This window comes from Phyllopteryx taeniolatus, chromosome 13 (assembly GCF_024500385.1).
Source record: "Phyllopteryx taeniolatus isolate TA_2022b chromosome 13, UOR_Ptae_1.2, whole genome shotgun sequence".
In the NCBI taxonomy this organism is placed as follows: Eukaryota; Metazoa; Chordata; class Actinopteri; order Syngnathiformes; family Syngnathidae; genus Phyllopteryx; species Phyllopteryx taeniolatus.
In genome coordinates this window covers 8,632,817-8,653,641 of record NC_084514.1, presented here as the reverse complement: position 1 = coordinate 8,653,641, position 20,825 = coordinate 8,632,817, and the positions used below count along the sequence as shown (strand labels likewise).

General features: G+C 39.3%; 1 protein-coding gene across 14 annotated transcripts in view; it reads left to right on the top strand.

The window, feature by feature from the left end:
• The window catches only part of pacs2 (phosphofurin acidic cluster sorting protein 2), a 37,183-nt gene that overhangs the window by 12,857 nt on the left and 3,501 nt on the right, over nucleotides 1-20,825 (top strand). Inside the window, exons 2-23 of one of the 14 annotated variants that reach the window (XM_061794072.1) lie at nucleotides 6,148-6,235; nucleotides 6,362-6,451; nucleotides 6,737-6,862; nucleotides 7,103-7,265; nucleotides 8,450-8,523; nucleotides 8,627-8,707; nucleotides 9,709-9,768; nucleotides 9,849-10,003; nucleotides 11,855-11,945; nucleotides 12,020-12,079; nucleotides 12,190-12,314; nucleotides 13,792-13,924; nucleotides 14,193-14,297; nucleotides 14,377-14,483; nucleotides 14,876-15,030; nucleotides 15,602-15,766; nucleotides 16,000-16,108; nucleotides 17,710-17,742; nucleotides 18,765-18,809; nucleotides 20,114-20,156; nucleotides 20,247-20,289; nucleotides 20,588-20,723. In XM_061794072.1, coding sequence (XP_061650056.1) covers nucleotides 6,148-6,235; nucleotides 6,362-6,451; nucleotides 6,737-6,862; nucleotides 7,103-7,265; nucleotides 8,450-8,523; nucleotides 8,627-8,707; nucleotides 9,709-9,768; nucleotides 9,849-10,003; nucleotides 11,855-11,945; nucleotides 12,020-12,079; nucleotides 12,190-12,314; nucleotides 13,792-13,924; nucleotides 14,193-14,297; nucleotides 14,377-14,483; nucleotides 14,876-15,030; nucleotides 15,602-15,766; nucleotides 16,000-16,108; nucleotides 17,710-17,742; nucleotides 18,765-18,809; nucleotides 20,114-20,156; nucleotides 20,247-20,289; nucleotides 20,588-20,723 — 2,187 coding nt within the window. Of the gene's footprint in view, nucleotides 1-6,147; nucleotides 6,277-6,361; nucleotides 6,452-6,736; nucleotides 6,863-7,102; nucleotides 7,266-8,449; nucleotides 8,524-8,626; nucleotides 8,708-9,708; nucleotides 9,769-9,848; nucleotides 10,004-11,854; nucleotides 11,946-12,019; nucleotides 12,080-12,189; nucleotides 12,315-13,761; nucleotides 13,925-14,192; nucleotides 14,298-14,376; nucleotides 14,484-14,875; nucleotides 15,031-15,601; nucleotides 15,767-15,999; nucleotides 16,109-17,709; nucleotides 17,743-18,764; nucleotides 18,810-20,113; nucleotides 20,157-20,246; nucleotides 20,290-20,587; nucleotides 20,724-20,825 lie in introns of those variants that run through there. The other 13 variants (XM_061794075.1, XM_061794071.1, XM_061794078.1 and 10 more) reach the window with 13 other exon arrangements.

Below are 20,825 nucleotides of genomic sequence, written 5' to 3'. Positions count from 1 at the left end.
ACCCAAATCTTTGTGATCGATAGAAAATGCGCTGACGACAGGAAACCTTCAGATGCTCACCGAAGGACAACCAAGACAGACGCTTTTGTTATGAAGATGACTTAAAAAAACAACAACAATGGACAGTGGCAGTTGCAGAGTTCGCGTCGTTAGCTTAGCTTAGCATGAAGCAGAGAAAAACTGCTTTTTTTTTTAACCCCACGCCCCAAATCTCCCTCCAATACTATCTGAATACGATTGTTTTCAAGATTATGCTAATACCCTTAGCAACATTCTAACACTTTCTAAAACATGTGTCCAAAGTCAATTGTGATTGTCCATATCAAATAGCGAAATCAAAATAAGCTAATAGGAAGCCTTTAGCGGCGAGGGCTTATGAAGTACGACTTGTTAGCATGTCATGATAATTTGGACAAAGCTTTTCAAACTGAACTTTTTATCCAGATTCTCCACCAAGCTTTTTCCACCACAGCCCCATCTGGTCGTCTGGTGGGTCACTGCCCCGACGTTCACCCACGCAAGCCGACCGAAACGGTTAAAAGTGATATTTAACTCCTGGAAATGTACCTTTTTAAGGATTGGTACTGAGATTTTTCCACTGGATCTGGTGGGTCACTGCCCCACTTGCCCCCATGCAAGCAGACTATAATGGACAAACGTGAAATGACAAAAATCTTTATTATTGTCTATAGATGCCACAAGATGGCTTCAAAGCACTTTTTTGTTTTTGTTTTACCAATTAGAAAAATCAATGACTAAATGAAGCTGCTCACCTCAGTGATCACATAAATGCTTGGGACCAAGATGCCACTAGATGGCGCCAAAGCAAGACTTGGCTTTGGCCTCAGCGTAAAAATAGTGGTGAGTTTTTCTGCAAATGACGGAGAAGGCCCCCCCCCCCCCCCAGTATTTGTGAATGCCGAACCGCGAATATGCAGGAATTCGCTGTACATTCCTCGATCTACACCAAGTGTTGTTTTGCGACAGCTCTATCTGGTGGGTCGGGTGGGTAACTGCCCCACGTGCCCCCGCCCCCAATGCAAGCAGATCGTACGGACCGAAAGGGAAAATGAGTTCCTCGATCTTGACCTTTTTGATCGGATGTGGACCAAAATGCCCTTCTTCTCTCTCTCGCATCTCTCTACATTTGTGCTATTATTAGACATTGGCGACGTGCATTTTGCGTCATCCTGCATATTGTTTGCCCTAAGATCTTGAAGGTCTTCCACAACTGACACAGTGGCAGCCCATCACCATCCTGTTCATGCCATAGAAAACTAATATGAAAGCAATAAAAAAAAGCAGGTGGCACCCATAATGACATTTCCACACTTCCTGCTCGTCCACTGGCCAAAATGACCTATAAGACGTCACTTAATCGAGTATCACATGTCAGCACTCTACTGCCTCAATCGTTAATATAGAGCCTTTGAAAATAGATGGAATTTTGCGTGAGAAAAAAAAGAAAAAAGCCTGCGAGCGCATGAACGCGAGGTCAAGGCTTCATTAAATGTCTTTAATCCCCGGCAGTGGTTCCGCTGTAATGGAATTGTATGCAGGCTCACCTTGAACCTTGAAAGGCCCAATAATACTCCAGAGGAGAAGAAGATGAAGAAATAAAAGGTCATTTCAACCTTTTTTGTGTGGTAGCGACCTACCAAATGGAGCTGTGGTAAAAAAAAATGATTTGTTCATATTTGGATAAAGAGGCAGTTCACAGAATGAATTTTCACTTTTAGCCATTACATTCTGCTTGCATCGGGTCCCAGTGAGGCAGTGACCCACCAGATTGACCAATCTACTTCCTTCAAGTGGAAATGTGTCCCAAAACCTTTGTCCATCCAGTGTATCATGTGACTCGGTGATTGCGTAATCCTCAGCATAGCACCACGCTGACCTCAGCAAAGGCTCGCAAGGCCATGTGTCCTTTGGGGTGACACTGTGGCGTGTGTGTCCGTGCATGTGCGTGTGTGTATGCATGTGCGTGTCACGGCAAAAATGTGGGTGTGTTTAAAAAAAATAAAAATCAAATACAAAAAATCAGCAGCTGTCTAGTGCGTGCCAAACGCAATGTAGCGAGCACAGCCAGAACAGATGGAAGTTGCAGTTTTTTGGTGGCCAACACTTTATTACACAGACAGACACCAAATAAAACCTGAATGTAGCTTAGCCAAAACCATCCTGACTTACAATTTATTTATATCTGCATTTAAAACTGAGGAGTGATGTAATAGTGACATTACGTACATTTGTGGAGGGGGAATAAAGATGATCTCGGTTTGTAAAGACTCATAGATATATAATGTAGAATACATTGGGAATACAAATGTTGATCTATTTAGATGGATTTTATATTGACTACAGATCAGTATTTAAAAATAAATTATGTTAACAGGAACAATAATAATAATAATAATAATAGTAGAATAAACAAACAAACAAAAAAGATTACATATCAAAACCTCAATTTATTATATATAGATAAGTTATTTAAAATCAAAATTAAATTAAGGACATATCATTTTATTTTTCTGTCTTGCACTGATTTTGAATTGATAAATTCAGATAAATATTTGATATTCATGCAGATCAGTATTAAAAACAAATTATTAAACAATAATATGACAATAAATATAAAATAAATACAATATAAAACATCTATATGTAACATTATATATTAACACATATTTGTATTTATTTTTTCAATCATATTACATAAAAACAAATAACACACACTAATTAAATGTATGTAAACGTCTAACTTTGCAGAAAGTAATGAAAAATTGAACCCCCCCAAAATCCTCCCCTCATTATTCTGGCATTTAACAAATAGAAATCATTTTGCTGATCCTAATTGACCTAAAAATGTCAAAGGTTTAGTCTGATTTCACGTCAGACAGTGAGAAAAAGTCTTTTTATATAGTGTATGTAAACTTCTGGTTTCGACTGTACATATACGTATAGATACACCCTTTTTATATATACACTTATACATTATTGAATATTTTAAACATATATTGCATAATTGAATATTTCCAAGTCAATATAAAAATGTCAACATAATTATATAATATAAATGACTGGAAAACATTTAAAACACGTACATTTTATAAATTCATTTGAAATATGTGGCGCATATAATCTAATACATCCAAGTCAATGCAATGTAATTTTAAGATAAACTAAAAATAATACATCAAAGTTAACATTTTAAAAGAAATATATATATATATATATATGTACAATAAATATTTTCATTTATGTTGATGACAACTATTATTACTACAATGATGACAGTGATGATGATGATTATTATAAATAGGAGTAGTAGTAGTATTAAAACAATAATAATAAATCAGGTGAAAAATCCAAGTCAATAACATAAGTGTAGCGTGCAAGCCTGCCAAGGAGAAATGGGTCAGCACCATTAAAGCATATCCTCTTAGAAATAACTCCGTGTTCTATTAAAAATAGCTGTTCTTGAGAGTAGATTAACTCTGCCAATTAAGCCCATTGTGCTCCATTCTAAAACAAAGAACAACATCCAAACCCAAACGTGGCTGGAAGATATTTAGCTCCGTCCGCCTTCGCATCTCAATTCCGACCACGGCACCGCACTCGGAACCAGAACGCAGAATGCGTCTATTGTCATTGTACACGCAGGTCCGGGAAGACAATGCGCGCCTTCACGGGGGCCGCGGTGGCCGTGCCTGGGGCTTCTCGGCGCTCGTGCACCGCAGTCCTGCGAGGGGAAAGGTCGCCATTGAAAGCTGCCTCAAACCCGCTTGTCTCAATGTTTGCTTTTTTTCTCCCGCTTCAGTGCTGTCACTCAGGAAGTCGGACGCATTTTGTTTGGATTTCAAAACAGTTTCTGCGTCGCGTGTGTCTCGTTTTTTTTCAAATTCTTAACCGTCATTACAAGTGACCCGAGTTACAAGGTTTTCGAGAAACGACGAGCCGTCGTTCGTCAGCTTTTTTGGTGCCTTGAGTTATGAGCAAAAATTCCAGTTACGAGCGCTAAATGGTGGCAGCGAATGTCACAGCGAGCAGCGGTTTGTTAGATAGTAAACAATTCTTCAAAACGTTGTTCAAATTACACTTTGTGTATTTAACCAAACTACAAGTTACAAAAGTCTGCTACCTTAATGCTAACACACAATGCAAAACAGCATATATGGGCTAACAAAACTAGCAACTGGTATATGAACACAAACAGTGCAGCACCACATGGAGACAGACAAGAAATGACTAATATTACTGCAGTTTACTGAGTCACTTAGTTCGGAAACTCTTATTTTTGTATTAGGCTTGCCTGTATTGTATTTAATATATATATTTATACACGCACACACACACACATAAATATATATATATATATGTATGTGTGTATTTCATGAAGGGGCATATAATCTAATATTTAATATTTCGTTTCTGACTTGGCATTGTTAGATATAGATACATTTAGTGATGTATTCTCAATTGAATACAGATCAAGTCATAACAATAGTACAATAAAACAAGTTTGAGTATTCAAGTATTTACAAAAGTCTATTATTTTTAATACATATTTAAATTTATTGGGGATACTCGATGTATTCATGAATTATGACAGCTCATATAATCTAAAATATCAAATGTAAAAAAATAATCCATCCATCCAGTTTGTGAGCCGCTTCTACTCACAAGGGTCGCGGGTGTGCTGGAGGCTATCCCAGCTATCGTCGGGCAGTTAAAATAATAAATAAAAGCAATACAAAATATTTATTGTGGCTCATAAAATCTGCCAAGCGACAAGTCGGCGGACCGATGTGACGTGAGGGGAAAGGGCCGCCCTGTCCTTTCTCTGCTGTGTGTGGCAGCAAGTTGGCAAGAAAAGAACTTTTTGGTAACGGGGAAACATTTCACTGGCCAATGTTTAATGGGCGAGGTCAGTGGTACAAAGTGCACCGTGGGGGGTGCTCAAAAGGAGATGATTCATGGTGAGCCTCTCTAAATAATTTAGTCCAAAAGAACCAAAGATTTCCTCCCCCACTAACTTTTGTTTCGTACAGGAAGTGTCTCAAAACACCCCTGAAACTCCCACCCGCTTGCCTCACACACAAACAATGCCACCCCCAGGCCGGACCCCCTGCACAATCCTTTCCAGGGTGCCCATTTGGTTGTGTTGGCACAGACCCCCCATACTAAAGCCCCCATCGTAGCTCACATGAAACTAGAACTGCCGCACGCTCTTAATCGATGTGACTTATTCACAATATGTTACATCACATCCATAATAATGTTCTTTTATCCACAAGTCCACATTCACTTCGATTCGTGATTAATTAAGCCATCCTTATAGAGCTTATTCTCGTTAGGGTTGCAGGCGTGCGAGAGCCAATCCCGGCTGACTTCGGGCGAGAGGCGGGGTACACCCAACACTGGATGCCAGCAAACCACAGACAGGCAAACATAGACCAACCAGCATTTATACTCACATCACCTCTTAAGTGAGCCTAACTAGAGTACCCAGAGAAAACCCAGGCAAGCACGGGGAGAACATGCTTACTCACACAGGAAGGCCATACGAATACACGACCTCTGAACTGTGAAGCGGTCATGCTGACCAGTTGACCAATGGACCAATGTGATTCATTTTCTTTCATCAAAGGATTTTTTCCATCTGCAATTTATTTTAATGTTTTAATCTGTATAGATATGTTTTCTTATTTGTCATATGTAATTTTAATTGAATATTAATATTTATTAATTGATTTTATTCAAACATAATTTACATATTTCCATTCTTAAATTCTTCAATTTTTTCTTTATATATTTTGTTTTTATTTTTCCACATTTTTCCATGTATGTTTTACTTAAACACTTTTTCCCTCAATTCTTTTCTCTTTCTGTATAGAATAGCATAAGAATAATACACATAATTCATATAATTTTATACATTCTTACTTTACTATATGCTAATACCTTTTATATATAGTAATTGTTGTATCTTAATTTATGTGAACTTTTTGCCATTCTGTCTGTCTGCGGCTTCATGAAATAAAAACTAACGAATGGGTTGTCGCAGGGAAAATTAACGCCCTCTATGGAGACAATTATGTACTGCAAAGACTTGTGTTTGCTGACATGTTGGCTTTTTCCCATCAGGCTTTGCAGTCTGACTCTGAAAAAGCTGGTGGTGCTCAGAGAACTCGACAAGGAGCTCATCTCTGTGGTCATTGCCGTCAAAATTCAAGTAGGAATACACACGGTGATGCGCTTGATGAAGCACAATGAGTGAGTTAAAATATGTAAAACAGGAAGTGTGGTGTGTGTTGGTGACTGTGCGTGCGTGTGCGTGCATGCGTATGCGTGTATGTAGGGCTCCAAGCGCATCCTGAGGTCCCACGAGATCATGCTGCCGCCCAGTGGGTCTGTGGAGACAGACCTGGCCCTCACCTTCTCACTGCAGGTTTGAATCAGAATCATCTTTATTTGCCAAGTATGTCCAAAAACACACAAGGAATTTGTCTCCGGTAGTTGGAGCCGCTGTAGTACGCAATATTGAAGACGCAATATCAAGTACAATCAGCATTCATATGCTATATATAAACATTTCTGTGTGCTATTTTAAAGAACGCTCAGTGCTGGTCCACAAGGCTCATTCACTGACTGACTGATTGACTCACTGACTCATTCACTAAAAATATTTCCAAGTGACTTTTTGTAGTTGACGTTTCGCGTTCCCTTGTATCAGTACCCTCACTTCCTGAAGCGTGAGGGGAACAAGCTTCAGATCCTGCTGCAGAGACGCAAGCGCTACAAGAACCGAACCATCCTAGGATACAAGACGCTGGCTGCGGGCTCCATCGACATGGCAGAGGTACGTGCGACTGCTCACATTCCACATTCACAAAGTGTTCCTCAAGGATGAGTCTTTGGGCCCATCCTTTTTGCGCCGTGCATGTGTTCTCAGCTACCTGCGGGCATCTCATACCACTTGTATGCAGATGACCTCCAGATTTAGTTTTCTTTAAACCTTGACAAGTACGGGTGGAATAAGTGCACCGCTTCTTACATACTCACAAAGAGGTGCATCCCAGCTATTTTTGTCATCCCCCAGGTGATGCAGCACCCGACGGAGGGAGGCCAAGTGCTGCCTCTGTGCAGCCATCAGAAGGACCTGCTGGGGAAGGTTGCAGAGATCTGGATCTTCTCGCTCTCCAGCCAGCCCATTGACCACGAGGACGGCAGCCTGCAGGCCGGACACAAGATCAAATGCTCGGGTACCACTGTCAATGTCCATCTCGACAGTGACTGTGTTCGGAATCATTCACTCATTCCCAACTCCCTCATTACTAAATAGGGATTTTTTTGTATAAAGTGGGCAATGTAGTGCACTCACCAGTCAAATGAAAAATAGTTTTGGAACACTACTATGTTGTGGGGGATCTTCCATATCGTCAACTAAATACCTTATGGCTTTGCCCTAGTGCTTTTTGTGCTCAGGTTGCAATATTGCTCTGTTAGTACACCTACTGTTCTCATTGGACATAGGACGCACCCACAGGAAAAAAAGTAAAATCATTCTAAATGTACCTTTGCACATTCTCAGACTGCTAGCTTCCTGTATGTTTGCATCACAAATGTTAGCATGTTAGCTATTCTCTTTGAAAATCATACCTGACCACAGGTCACAAGGTTGCAGTCTTCCTATATATTAGCATAGCAACTGTTAGCCTGTTAGAATTTGAGTTAAAGTATACCCTTTTGAAATAGCGCCTGACTACAGGGCAGAATTTCAGATCCTTGTCACTCTGCCTCTGCACTTTCTTCTTGGTATAGCATGTGTTAGCATAGTAAGTGTTCACATGTTAACATTGTATCAATATCATCGAAAATAGTTCGCAACCACAGGGAAAAATGTTAAATCCTTATCTATGTGCCTCAGAGCTTTCTCAGTCAAGATGCTATATTGCTAATTGTTAACATAGCAACTATTAGCATGTTAGTATTTGAGTTATTCTCTTTGACAACAGTTCCTGACTACATCGTCATCGATCTGTCTTAGTTTTTTTTTTTTTTTTTTAAATACTAAGGATGTTATCTTGCTTTATATCACATACCAACTGTTATCATTTTAGCACAGCTGTTTGAAATTAGAGTTAAATTGGAAGAGTTTCCGTTTTGTTGAGGCCAACGTTTAAAATACTTTAGTTCTATAAGGCCAGCCCAACTCACATAAAAATTATTCACAAATGCGGGTTTTGAACTTGCAACAGGTAGCAGGTCCATTCAAAATTTCTGTGGGAATTTTTTTAGTTATTTATTATTTGTTCAATATTTTTAACGCAAGGTCCACCAGCTGAGGTTTATCCGGTGCATTGTACCAGTAATTATGCGACAGCAATGTTGTTAACGGTGCGCCGGGGAAGTATTGAATAATTCCGAACACTTCTTCTTTTTCCAGATAACTACTCGGAGGAGGAGTACGAGAGCTTCTCCTCAGAGCAGGAGGCCAGCGACGATGCAGCACAGGCTCAGGTGAGGTCATCGAGATTAAAAACAAACAAATAAACAATAGATGATCTGGTTTGAAGTTGAAGGAGCTTTCTGTTTTTTTTGTTTTTTTTTTGGTGGTCTTCAGGATCTGGAAGATGATGAGTACGACGTGCGAAAGCCAAAGAAGCAGAGAAGGTCCATTGTCAGGACGGGGTCCATCACAAGAGTTGAGTAAAAAAAGAAAAAAGATAACGCTAATCCTATATGGAGTGGATTGGTGAACATGAACTGTACGATGAAGCTGCGACTAAAGCTAAAATGAAAGCTAAAGCTTCAGCTTGAAGCAAAGATAAAGCTAAATCTAAAGCTAACGCTTCAGCTAGGGCTAACACTTATGCTAAACTTAAAGCTTGACAAACAAAATCTATAACATGAACATGGCTTTCAAGATAAAATGAATATTAAGACTGAAAAGAAAGCTATGGTAAAGCTTCAACTGAGGATAAAAATGAACTTAATCTCAATTGCTTTTAACTTCATTTTAAACCAAAGCTCAAACTAAAACTAAAGCTAAAGCTAATACTAAAGGGAGGTCGAAGGTGAATATGATCAAATGTAAAATTAAAACTAAAGCTAAAGTTGAAATTAAAACAAAATCTTCTGGTAAAGCTAGCACTACGGCTAAAATAAAAGTCACAGCTTCACAAACTAAAGATGAAGCTAGAACCAAAGCTAAAGCTTCAGCTAACGCAAAGACAAATTTTAAAACTAAAGTTAAAGCTTCACAATCAAAATCTAAAGCCAAAGCCACATTAACAGAAACTTGAAGCTAAAGCTAAAATTAGCTAAGCTAAAATTAAAAAAAAAAAGCTAGCTCAAAAGCTACAACTAAGGGTAAACAAGCTAAGACTAAAACTAAAGCTAAAGGTAAAGCCTCAGATGAAGCTGACAACATTAAAACTAAGATTAAAGCTAGACAAACTAAATCTAAAACTAAAGCTTTTGCTAAAACAAGCTAAAGCTGCAAGGAAGGGGAAGGTGAACATGCACTGCAAACTAAAGCAATGACTAAAGCCTCAGGTTAATCCAAAACTAGGTTAAACTAAAATTAAGGTAAAGCTAACGCTAAAACGGAAGGGCAATGTGAACATGAACTTGAAGCTAATGCTAAAGCTGTCCAGTGTGCAGACTTGTTGCTGATTCTGTGTTCATTGTGCGGTCTTTTAGCAGCAAAACTTTAAGCAGAGAGTGGTGGCTCTCCTCAAGAGGTTCAGAGTGTCCGACGAGGTGACCGACACTTCATGATAATGATGATGATTCGACTGGAGTTGCAGGAGCTAATACTGTACGCGTGTGTTTGTACTAAGGTTCTGGACTCGGAGCAGGATCCAGCCGAGGTTCCTCCTGAGGTGGAGGAGGAAGATCTGGACCTGGATAGCGTGGAGTTCGACAATCCCAGTGACAGCGGACCCGAGCTGGACGACGATGACAGTGTCCTCAGCACACCTAAACCCAAACTCAAGTGAGTACATTCAGGCCCATAAATATTGGGACACTGACACAATTCTAATCTTTTTGGCTCTAAACACCACCTTAATGATTTTTAATGAAACACCTGCAGGCTTTCAGCTTTAATTTGAGGGTATGTGGAAGTATTACAACAGTTAGTACAGCATATGTGCCTCCCAGTTTTATAGGGACCTAAAGTAATGAGACAAATGAACAAACTTTCACTTTTTAATACTTGGTTGCAAAACCTTTGCAGTTACAGCCTGAAGTCTGGAATGCATAGACATCACCAGACGTTGGATTTCATCCCTGGTCCCAGGCCTCCACTGCAACTGTCTTTAGTTCCTGCTTGTTCTTGGGGCATTTTTCCCTTCAGTTTTGTCTTTAGCAAGTGCATACTCAGTTGGATTCAGGTCAGGTGATTAACTTGGCAATTGCATAGCATTCCATCTCTTGGGTCCATGTCCATCCGGATGAATGTGAGCAGATAATATTGCTCGGAAGGCTTCAAAATTCATCCTGCTGCTTTTGCTAGCATTCATATCATTAATAAATATAAGGGAACCAGTTGCATTGGCAGCCATGACACGACCACCACCATGCTTCACTGATGAGGTGGTATGTTTTAGATCATGAGGAGTTCCTTTCCTTCTCCATGCGCTTCTCTTCCCATCACTCTGATACAAGTTGATCTTTGTCTCATCTGTCCATAGGATGTTGGTCCAGAACTGGAAAGGCATTTTTTTCAATATTGTTTGGCAAATTCTAATCTGGCCTTCCTCTTTTTGAGGCTCACCAATGGTTTACATCTTGTGGTGAACCCTCTGTATTCACTCTGGTGACCTCCAGATTAATTTTTCTTTTAAACCTTGACACGCATACACCTTCCACCGACTGTGGTAAAGGGGTTTTTCTTCACCAGAGAAATAATTCGTCATTGGGCGGCGCTTCACAGTGCAAATGGACTATGATCTGAAGCATACACTGCGAAAGCGACCAAAGAAGTGGAACGTTATGCAATGGGCAAGTCGGTCACCTGACCTGAATCCGAGTGAGCATGCTTTGCATTTGCTTAAGCCAAAACTGAAGGGAAAATGCCCCAAGAACAATCAGGAACTGAAAACATTTGCTGTCCTGGCAGAGCATCACCAGGGATGAAATCCAGCCTCTGCTTTCGTCTGTGTGTTCCAGACTGTAGGCTGTAATTTACTGCAAAGCATTTGCAACCTGTTCTTACAAACTGTTGTAATTCCTACACTGTTCGCATCATTTGGATGTAAGCACACTCAAATGAAAGCTGAAAGTCTGCAGTTAAAGCACATGTTATTCGTTTAATTTCCAATCCATTATGGTGGTGATTAGAGCCAAAAAGATGGGAATTGTGCTATTGTGATGGGAGCTATGATGCATGTTGATTGAGAGGACGATTTTGTCTGGTTGTGATTGTATGATTTTATGTTTCATGTTTTGTTGTGTTTTATGTAATATGTCGTGTGCTGCAACTCGTACAGTTCGTTGAATTGGTACTTTCAAAAAAATTGCATTGTTTTGCTTTGCTGTCTGCATCAGGTCGGCATTGTAAGTGAGGAACTGTTCTCAATTGCCTTACCTGAAATAAATAAATACATCTGATCATATTTGCACCTAAATATATTTATAAAATCAATACATAGGAATGAATGAAAATAAATCAATTTTGAAAAAATCCATAATTTAAAATTTCAATATTTATTTTAGATTATTTAAGAATTAAAAAAAAAAAAAAAAAAAAAAAATGCTACCCACTATAGCCACATCACATTTTATTTATTTTACATGCCTGAAGAGGAGTAAAAAATATATATATATTAATTTACTATTTCAGGCCGTATTTCGAGGGTATTTCCCTTTCCAGCTCGCAGACGGAAATTGGAAGCATCCACAGCAGCCGCAGCCACCGCGAGCCGCCCAGCCCGGTCAGAGCATCAATACGTCAGTCATCAGTACCATCAATTATATTCATCTTCATACGTTTGTGCTCTTATTCCAGATCGAGCCTGATAAAAACGAGTGTGTTGGCGAGGACAGTGTGTCTGACAACATTCCTTATGTGAGTGTCTCACACACACACACATACACACAGGCAGGTGCACGTGTACGCACACACATACAGTGATGCTGGTCCATATTAATGGAAGCTATTCCATTTTTTTTTTCCAGGAGCATCCGGAGGCGGTGACGCCGACCACGGAGCTGGAGATGGACAACATGGACACGTTCTTGGACAGACTACCCCCGAGTGGCAAGATGACCAAGACGGAGTCACTCATCATTTCGTCCAACAGGTAAACGAATGTGACTGGATAATGCGGAATTGACTTCACGTAGAATGAAGGAACAAAGTCCACCATCTTTCCTCATACAGTTAGTGTCAGCCTTTTTGTTTATATATTATTTAATTCAATTAAATTTTATTTTAGTTTAGTTTATGAGGTGGCCTCATACAAAGATTGTAAGCTTTTTTTTATTTTTTATTTAAATTACATTTTATTAATTCATATTTTACTGTTTTGCCCCACATATAAAGATCTTAAGATTGTAAGCGTTCCTTCCTTTACTAAAATCAAATAAAATGTATGCAAATTATTTTATTAGAGTTTGATTTTGATTTATTTTAATTTAGCGAAATAAAAAAATAAATAAAATAAGGAACACTTACAATCAAATGCAGGACACATTAGTGGAATATTAATAAAACGAAATAAAATAAAACAAAATAAAATTTAATTAAATACAATTTGAGTAGATTTTAAAATAAAATGAAATGAACTGTATTCAAAAGTTAGATTTTATTTAGATTTAGATTTTTTTGAGTAAAATAAGGACAGCTTGAACTCTTTATGTGGCACATAGTGATGGAATATGAATACAATTAAAATACAAAGAAATTGAGTAAAATATAAATACATACATATAAATACAAAGCAAAAAATAACATATTTTCAAAAGTAGTTTTCTATTTTAATTTTTTAGTTTATTTAAGTAAAATAAGGGAAGCTTACAATCCTTATATGCGGGACACAATGATAGAATATTAATAAAATGAAATTAAATAAAATTGTAATACATTTAAAAATAAAATATAAATAAAATGAAATAAATTGAGAGAGTATAAAGTACAATTTATCTAAATGTTTTCATCTTTTTATTTTATTGTTATTGTATTTTTCATTCTTTTATTTGTATTTTCATCCATCCATCCGTTTTCTTTACCGCTTATCCTCACTAGGGTCGCGGGCTGCCAGAGCCCATCCCAGCTATCTTCAGGCGGGAGGCGGGGTACACCCTGAACCGGTCGCCAGCCAATCGCAGGGCACATAGAACCAAACAACCATTCGCACTTACATTCACACCTACGGGCAATTTAGCGTCTCCAATCAACCTACCACGCATGTCTTTGGGATGTGGGAGGAAACCGGAGTGCCCGGAGAAAACCCACCCAGGCACGGGGAGAACATGCCAACACCACACAGGCGGGGCCGGGATTTGACCCCCGGTCCCCAGAATTGTGAGGCAGATGTGCTAACCGGTCGTTCACCGTGCCGGCTTGTATTTTCATTTCCTTTTTGATTTTAAAATCTATGCAAATTTAATTTCATTTTAAATGGCCCATGCTTGGTACACTCGGAAGAGAAAAGCAACTTTCCCCTCAAAACACATACCACAAAGTTGGAAGCAAATGTTAATATCTTGACAAGTTCGAGTCCAACCCGTGATTGACTCATTTATCAGGAGCTGCGTGCGGATATTTGACGTTTCCAGGCAGGAGCCCAAGTTGGCGGGCAGGCGAGGTCGCAGCACGTCGCTGAAGGAGCGCCAGCCCAGCAGGCCTCAGAACGAGAGAGCCAACAGTTTAGACAACGAGCGGGCGCTGGACACTCGCAGCCACCTGCAAGTAAGTGGACACCATACAGGGTTTTTCCTGGCTCAAAATAAGGCAGAGGTCGTACCATTCTGATCATTTGCAGTGTCAACGGCGCAAACAAACACTTTATCTGTGTAGTATTTACATGAATTGTATTCTTTAATGTTTTGTTATTCCCAAATCATGCACAATGGTGCTGTGGTGCACTGGTAGTGTAGAAGTACATGCTGCTGCCTTTCATGTAGACGGCACGGGTTCGATTCCTAGTTTCCGTTTGTGTGTCATTCCGGGGCTGCAGATCCCAAGGAAGACAGTGTACGATCAGCTCAACCACATCCTGGTGTCTGACAACCAGCTTCCCGACAGCATCATCCTCATCAACACGTCCGACTGGCAGGGGCAGGCGAGTTCGCCTCCGAAACATCTGTGAACGCTCTTTTGTTGATCTCCTGTTTCACGCGCACGTTCCCGTCTACCTTCAGTACCTGTCAGACGTGCTCCAGAACCACCACCTGCCCGTGGTGTGCACATGCACCACGGCGGACATCCAGGCGGCGTTCAACACCATCGTGTCCCGCATACAGAGATTGTGAGCCTCTCTTTTTCACAGTGTTGTACATTTGATTTTTACTTCGTACATCTCTCTCACCTGGTCCCCTTTTCACTTGTTGCTAGGCGGAATTCGTTGGCCCCCATCGCCAGCGTTACTTTTGCACATTACTTTGGGTTTAATGTCATTGATTTAATGCAAGTTAATAAAACGTATTTTTGAATTATTATTTTTTTAGGCTGTTTGAATGGCTGTGGAAATGTATTTGTACAAAATTAAGTCTGCAATTGAATCACTACTTTGTTTTAAACATAAAATACTAGTAATTTGTATTTAAAAAAAAAAAAAAAAAAAAAAAAAAAAAAGAACAAGGCAAAATTTTGTTGAGGATAATTTTGTGTATATCTGTGTGTGTGTTTGTGTGTGTGCAGCTGCAACTGCAACTCGCAGACGCCCGTCCCCATCAAGATTGCGGTGGCCGGTGCGCAGCACTACCTCAGCGCCGTGCTCCGCCTCTTTGTGGACCACCTTACCCACAAGACGCCCGACTGGCTGGGATACATGCGCTTCCTCATCATCCCGCTGGGTGCGTATCGCAACTCTCTTTCTGCTTTATCTTGATGCAATGTTTGTGCTTAGCTCAATGCTAACGAACAACGCAAAACAGCATTGACATGCTAGCGGTTAGCATCGATAGTCGTAGTTTTACAAGCGATGGCTATTTGAACACAAATGGTGGAGCAACACACGTAGATAGATAATGTACAATAAAATACTCACAGGCATATATTCATTATCTTCTACGAAAAATGACTAATATTACAGCATCTTACTCCGTCACTTACAGTAGTAGTACAAGAAGTGGCTCTTTGGCTCTGCAATGTCGGGCAGCCTAGCTGATCTCTCAGAGAAAGTCAGTGTGGGAGCACTATTATGTAAATTTGTGACATCACAGCGGGGGGGAAAAAAATCCAAATGGCTCTTTCACGGACATATTTTCAGAAATCGGCAGATAACTAAAGATTCACTTGGCTGTTTTATTTCACACTTGATGGGTTTGCATGCACCCAAGAGACGCAAGTATTTGTATATTTCAAAAGTCATTTTTTCCTAATACTCCCTCTTTAATACGAAATGCTCTATGTGTTTGCGTCCAGGTGCACACCCTGTGTCCAAGTATCTCGGCACCATGGACTACAGATACAACGCTTTGTTCCAGGACGCCGCCTGGAAGGACCTCTTTCACAAGCCCGAGGCGCCTGTAGTCGGTAAGGGGGTCTCCATCGGAACGTTTCGATTCCTAAAAGACGACATCGGATTGTGTAAGTGTAGCTAACAAAGTGCGCCTGTCCAATAAGTATTTGCAGGCTGTCCCAGAAGATACATAATAACACTTGTATATTGTATTTATACCAATTATAAGGGGCCATCCTGAAAAGGGAATAAAAAGCCATAATATTAGTAGTTAAAAAAAGATGAAAAGTGCATTTTAGGTTCATCCAGAAATGTTTGTGAGTAGTGTACTGTATATGTACGTTTATGACGACGTGTGCAGTTCAGGAGGGTCCGGACGTGGTGTCCAGGGTGACGCAGTACATGCTGGGGGCAAACGGAGCGCACCAGCTTCCCATCGCCGAGGCCATGCTCACGTATAAACAAAAGAGGTACTTTTTCCTTTATGAATATATACATTATCCCACAAAAGTGAGTACAGCCTTCACATTTTTGGAAATATTTTATATCTTTACATGGGACAACACTGAAGAAAAGACACTTTGGGAGTGTACAACTTGAATAACAGTGTAGATTTACTGTCCCCCCCATTAATCGAGACTGCTGGCAACAAACGTGAGAACACCAGGTTGTGAAACTATCCAAATTATGCACAAAGTGTGGATATTTTGTGTGTCTACTATGAATTTCCAACATATAATATTGACAAAAATGTTTGGGGTGTACTCACCTTTAAACAAGGACCCCCTCATAATCGACGAGGCTACAGCTGGAAAAAAATGAAGCTCCTGCCCTGAGTTGCTTGGCAACCAAGATGGCACCAAAAGCACCGTTTTTATATTAGACTTGCCAGTGGCGTATCGGTGGGATAGTTTCCCGAAGAAAATCCACAACTCGGCACATTTGCGAATGCCAAACCACAAATATACTTCACTTTAATGTTATGAAAAGAAAGTTGTAGTTTTTCAAGAAAATAAGTTATCTTTACAAGAACCACGACGCATTCGTCGAGATGAAATGTTGCAATTTTTCCAAGATGAAGTCGTAATATTTGGACAATAAATTCAAAGTTTAACATGGGAAGAAAGCGAATTTCAACTTATTCTCGTAGTTTTACAGCTTTTATTCTGAAAAAGTCGCTTCACAAGAAAAGAGGACTATACGCTTGAAAAAAGAGGCCCTTTGTTCTTGAAAAAAATAGGTCTATTTCTATTATAATCTGCTTTTTTTTTTTTTTGTTAAAAGAAGAGACTTTATTCATGCAGAGATCTCAGATTTAATGTCACAATCATATCAGAACTTTTAACTGGCCCAAATCTAAGGTTGGGAGGACGCACTGATTTCGTAAAGTGATTCGGAAAGTGTAGCACTTTTTTGTACGACTTTTGCTATGTGGGCTCCCTCAAGTGGTACACAAATGAATGATAACCAAAATTCACTACAGTTCAGTTGTAATTTAATACATTTGCATTGAATCTTTAAGAACTGTTTTTAAATATTTATTCAGGTACAACGTTCAGTAAAACGTAATTCAATCAATATTTAGGTACAGTTTTTTTTTTTTTTTTAAATTTACGTACGTATACAGTGGACCACCACATATTCACGTTTCAGCATTTGCAAACTCACCTTTTTTGTGGATTTTTTTGGGAGGAACCTATCCTGTGATATTTGCTAACTTCTTGAAAAAAAATAAATAATTTAATGGCAATCATAAGGGAGAACCCCTGACTTAAAAATGAAACGCAGACCTCTGCCAAGGCAAATTTTGTATGTTATCATACTGACAGCTGGTCCTAATACTTTGGTTATATTTAATGAACTCATTTTGTTGTAAAGGCAGCATTGTTTTACATGGGATGTCATTACAGCTTGTGTAGGTGTACCTAATGAATAGTCCAGTGAGTGTTGATTCTTAAAGAAGCCAAAATAAAGTGTGTGTGTGTGTGTGTGTTTCCATCATTTTGTGTGTGCAAATAACATATGTGTGTGCTTTTGTGTTGTCTTGTTTTTTCTTTTTTTTTTTTTTAAGGAAAAAGAGCTTTCATTTTGATTTTGCCATCAGGTATTGTTCTCCTTTTTCAGTTGCTCTCTCATGCCGCCTCGTCAGTCATGTTCCACCCCACCCCTGGGTGTGTGTGTTTGTGGGTGTGTGTCTGTGTGCGTGTTACCGCCATTTTTCCACACACTCTCTCTCAGTTCTTTCTGCTTTAAGGGCCGTATATTTTGACCGGAATTGCATTGCAATTTGATGAGGAAAAAATAAGGTATAATAGCAAGAGAATTAAGTAATATATATATATTTTTTTTGGGGGGGGGGGTAAAATTACAAGGAAAAGGTACAATATTACAAGAATAATGTCACAACTTGACATGAAGTTGTAACCTTATGAAAAAAATTAGATAAGAGAATTAAGTCATATTGTTTGGATGAAAAAGTCATAATATTACAAGGAAAAAACGTGTAATATTGTGAGAATAATGTCATCATTTTACAAGAATAAAGTAGCATTTTGGGGAGAAAAAAGTTGTAATGTTATGAGGGTAAGATGTGTAATATAAAGATGAAAAGTCATATTTTAAGATGATTTAATATTGTAATATTAAGGGAATACTGTTGTAGAAAAAAATAAAGGTGTCAAAGTGTGAGAAAAGGTGTAATTGAGAATGTTATAATTTGATGTGAATGAAGTTGTAATCTAATGAGCAAAAAAAAGTGGGAAATCACAAAAAAAAAAAAAAAAAAAAAAAAAAACAAGTAAAAAAAAAAAAGGATAACAGTTGGAATGTTACAAGAATAAAGTCATAATTTGGCAAGAAATATATGTGGATTTCTTTTTAAACAGTTTTTGAATTTTACAGAATCATAGTCGTAATTCTGTGGAGAAAATGTCTACTATTACGAAAAATTCATCATTCGTCTTTTTTTTTCCATCTTATTTGAAAATCTTCCTTCCATTTTGCATGTGCATCTTCAACCAATGGACCAAATCACTGTGCATCTTGTTGCTAGGCGACTGTGGGTGGTGCATTCAGCTTGTGAACTTCTTCTTCTTCTGTGTCCACCCCCTCCCTACTCTTGTGTAGCCTGTCAGTTTCTTCCCTGGGGGGGCGATGGCAGGTGTCCTCAAGGCAAGAGCAACAACCTCTCACCTCATCCTTCCCCTTTTAGGCTGCTCCGTCACGGCTATTTTTCCGCACGCCAGGCGGGAAAATAGCGCCTAGCGTGATAGCAGTAGATGTCATAGAATGAGTAGAGTAGAGAGGTTCTTGCTTTTTATTTATTTACGTTCGCTGCTCTTTCTCTGCCGTCTCGGCCGCATGCGTTGCTTGGATGAGGTCGCGCAACTCTGCGTCGATTGGCGGCCAATCGGCACAGAGCGCAAGCATGTCCAAGTTGCTCACCGGGCCATAACATAACAAACAGTCTAATGAGATCCAATACAAAATCAGACTCAAATCACAAAAATAGATGAATAGATGGCTTTATTCATCACATTTACTTTATTCGAGCCATTGACGACAAGAGTGGGCTAACGCCGTTTTTTTTTTTTTTTTACTTTGCATTTTTCAGTCTTTGCACGTATCTTCAAACGTGTAACGTATTTAGAAACCAATCTCTGAATTCACTCTACAGGGTCTTACTCCTTAATTTATAAATGACCAAAATGGAGTTAGCCCACTCCTGTTCTCGGTGGCTCATTTTATTTTATTTTATTTTTAAGAGGTCTTTATTTGTCACATTTACATTATTTTTTTGTATTTATTGTATGGGTGCTCATTACTATATTTTTGTCTTTTTTTATTTATTTATTATTATTATTTTTTATTTTATGGTCACCCATCCCATGTTATTTGAAAGGTACTTTTTAAAATATTTTATTTGATCTATCTTAGACACCTCGCATAGAGCACATGGCTATTTTTTTAGGATGCTTTTATTTTCTTATTTATGCTATTTTTGCCCATTTTTAAAGGGTACTTTATTAGTCACATTTTATTTTTAGCAAATTTAGTCTAATCAATTTAGTGTCATCAATCGAAGACGACGAGCAGAGTACCTTTTATGTGTCATTTTATTTGGTTTTAAGAATGCTTTATTTGTGTCATTTACACCATTTTATTTGATTTGAAAGGTAGTTTAGTTTTCTAATTTCCAAAAATAGTTTGTATTTGATTACATTGTATTTTATCCATCCAGTATAATCAGCATCCCTAAGGTTTGTGCTGCCTCATTAGAAACAGTATTGGTATGTCATTAGAGGGTACAGATGTACCTAACGTTATGACCCGGATGTGAAATTGAAGTTACTAACCTTAGATGGATTTTTTTTCCCCGCCCCTCCTCACCTTCGCATTGAGTGATTACTTCCTGTCCTCGATTGAAGCCTTTAAAGCGTCATCCATTGCTTTGAACTCTTCTTATTTCGTCGCAGCCCCGATGAGGACTCGTGTCAGAAGTTCATCCCGTTCGTTGGCGTGAGTAATGTCTCATTGTCACGATGGAGCACTGATGTTTCTAATCAGGCATTGATCAGTCCTCTCGATGTCATCCTTCCAATCCTGCAGATGGTTAAAGTGGGAATAGTGGAGCAAACGTCAGCAACTGCAGGCAAGATTGATTTCTTTATTTCTTTATTTTTTAATAGAATTGAAATTGTATTCAGGAATTATTCCCAGTTATTGCCAGCTGCAATGCTTCCAAAAAAGTGAATGTAGTGAATCTTTTGTTCAGTCAAATTTTGGCCATCATTTGTTGCCATGGCAATCTAATCTGCCCAGGGCCTTCAGAATAGGTGCCAGTGTACTGCAGTGGTGATTTTTGAACACTAAAGGCTCGCCACTGCTATATGTACAAAAGTGTTGGGACTGGAGCGCTTAAGTCTTAAGTTTGGTTTTCTCCCCTGAAGGCGACTCGGACGACGCGGCGCCCGCCAGCTCCTCGCTTCTGCTCGCCACGCCGCCTCAAGTGTCGCCGGCGCTCAAAGAGGCGTCGCCCACGCCGCCCTCCTCGCCGTCCGTCAACACGAGTTTCTGCATGTACAGGTAAGCGCGTGAGTGACGCGCCGCTGATGTGCTGGAACGTTTGAAAGCGCTGTGATGCGCCCTTTTATTTTACTGACACACTTTATTCGCCCCATGTTACTG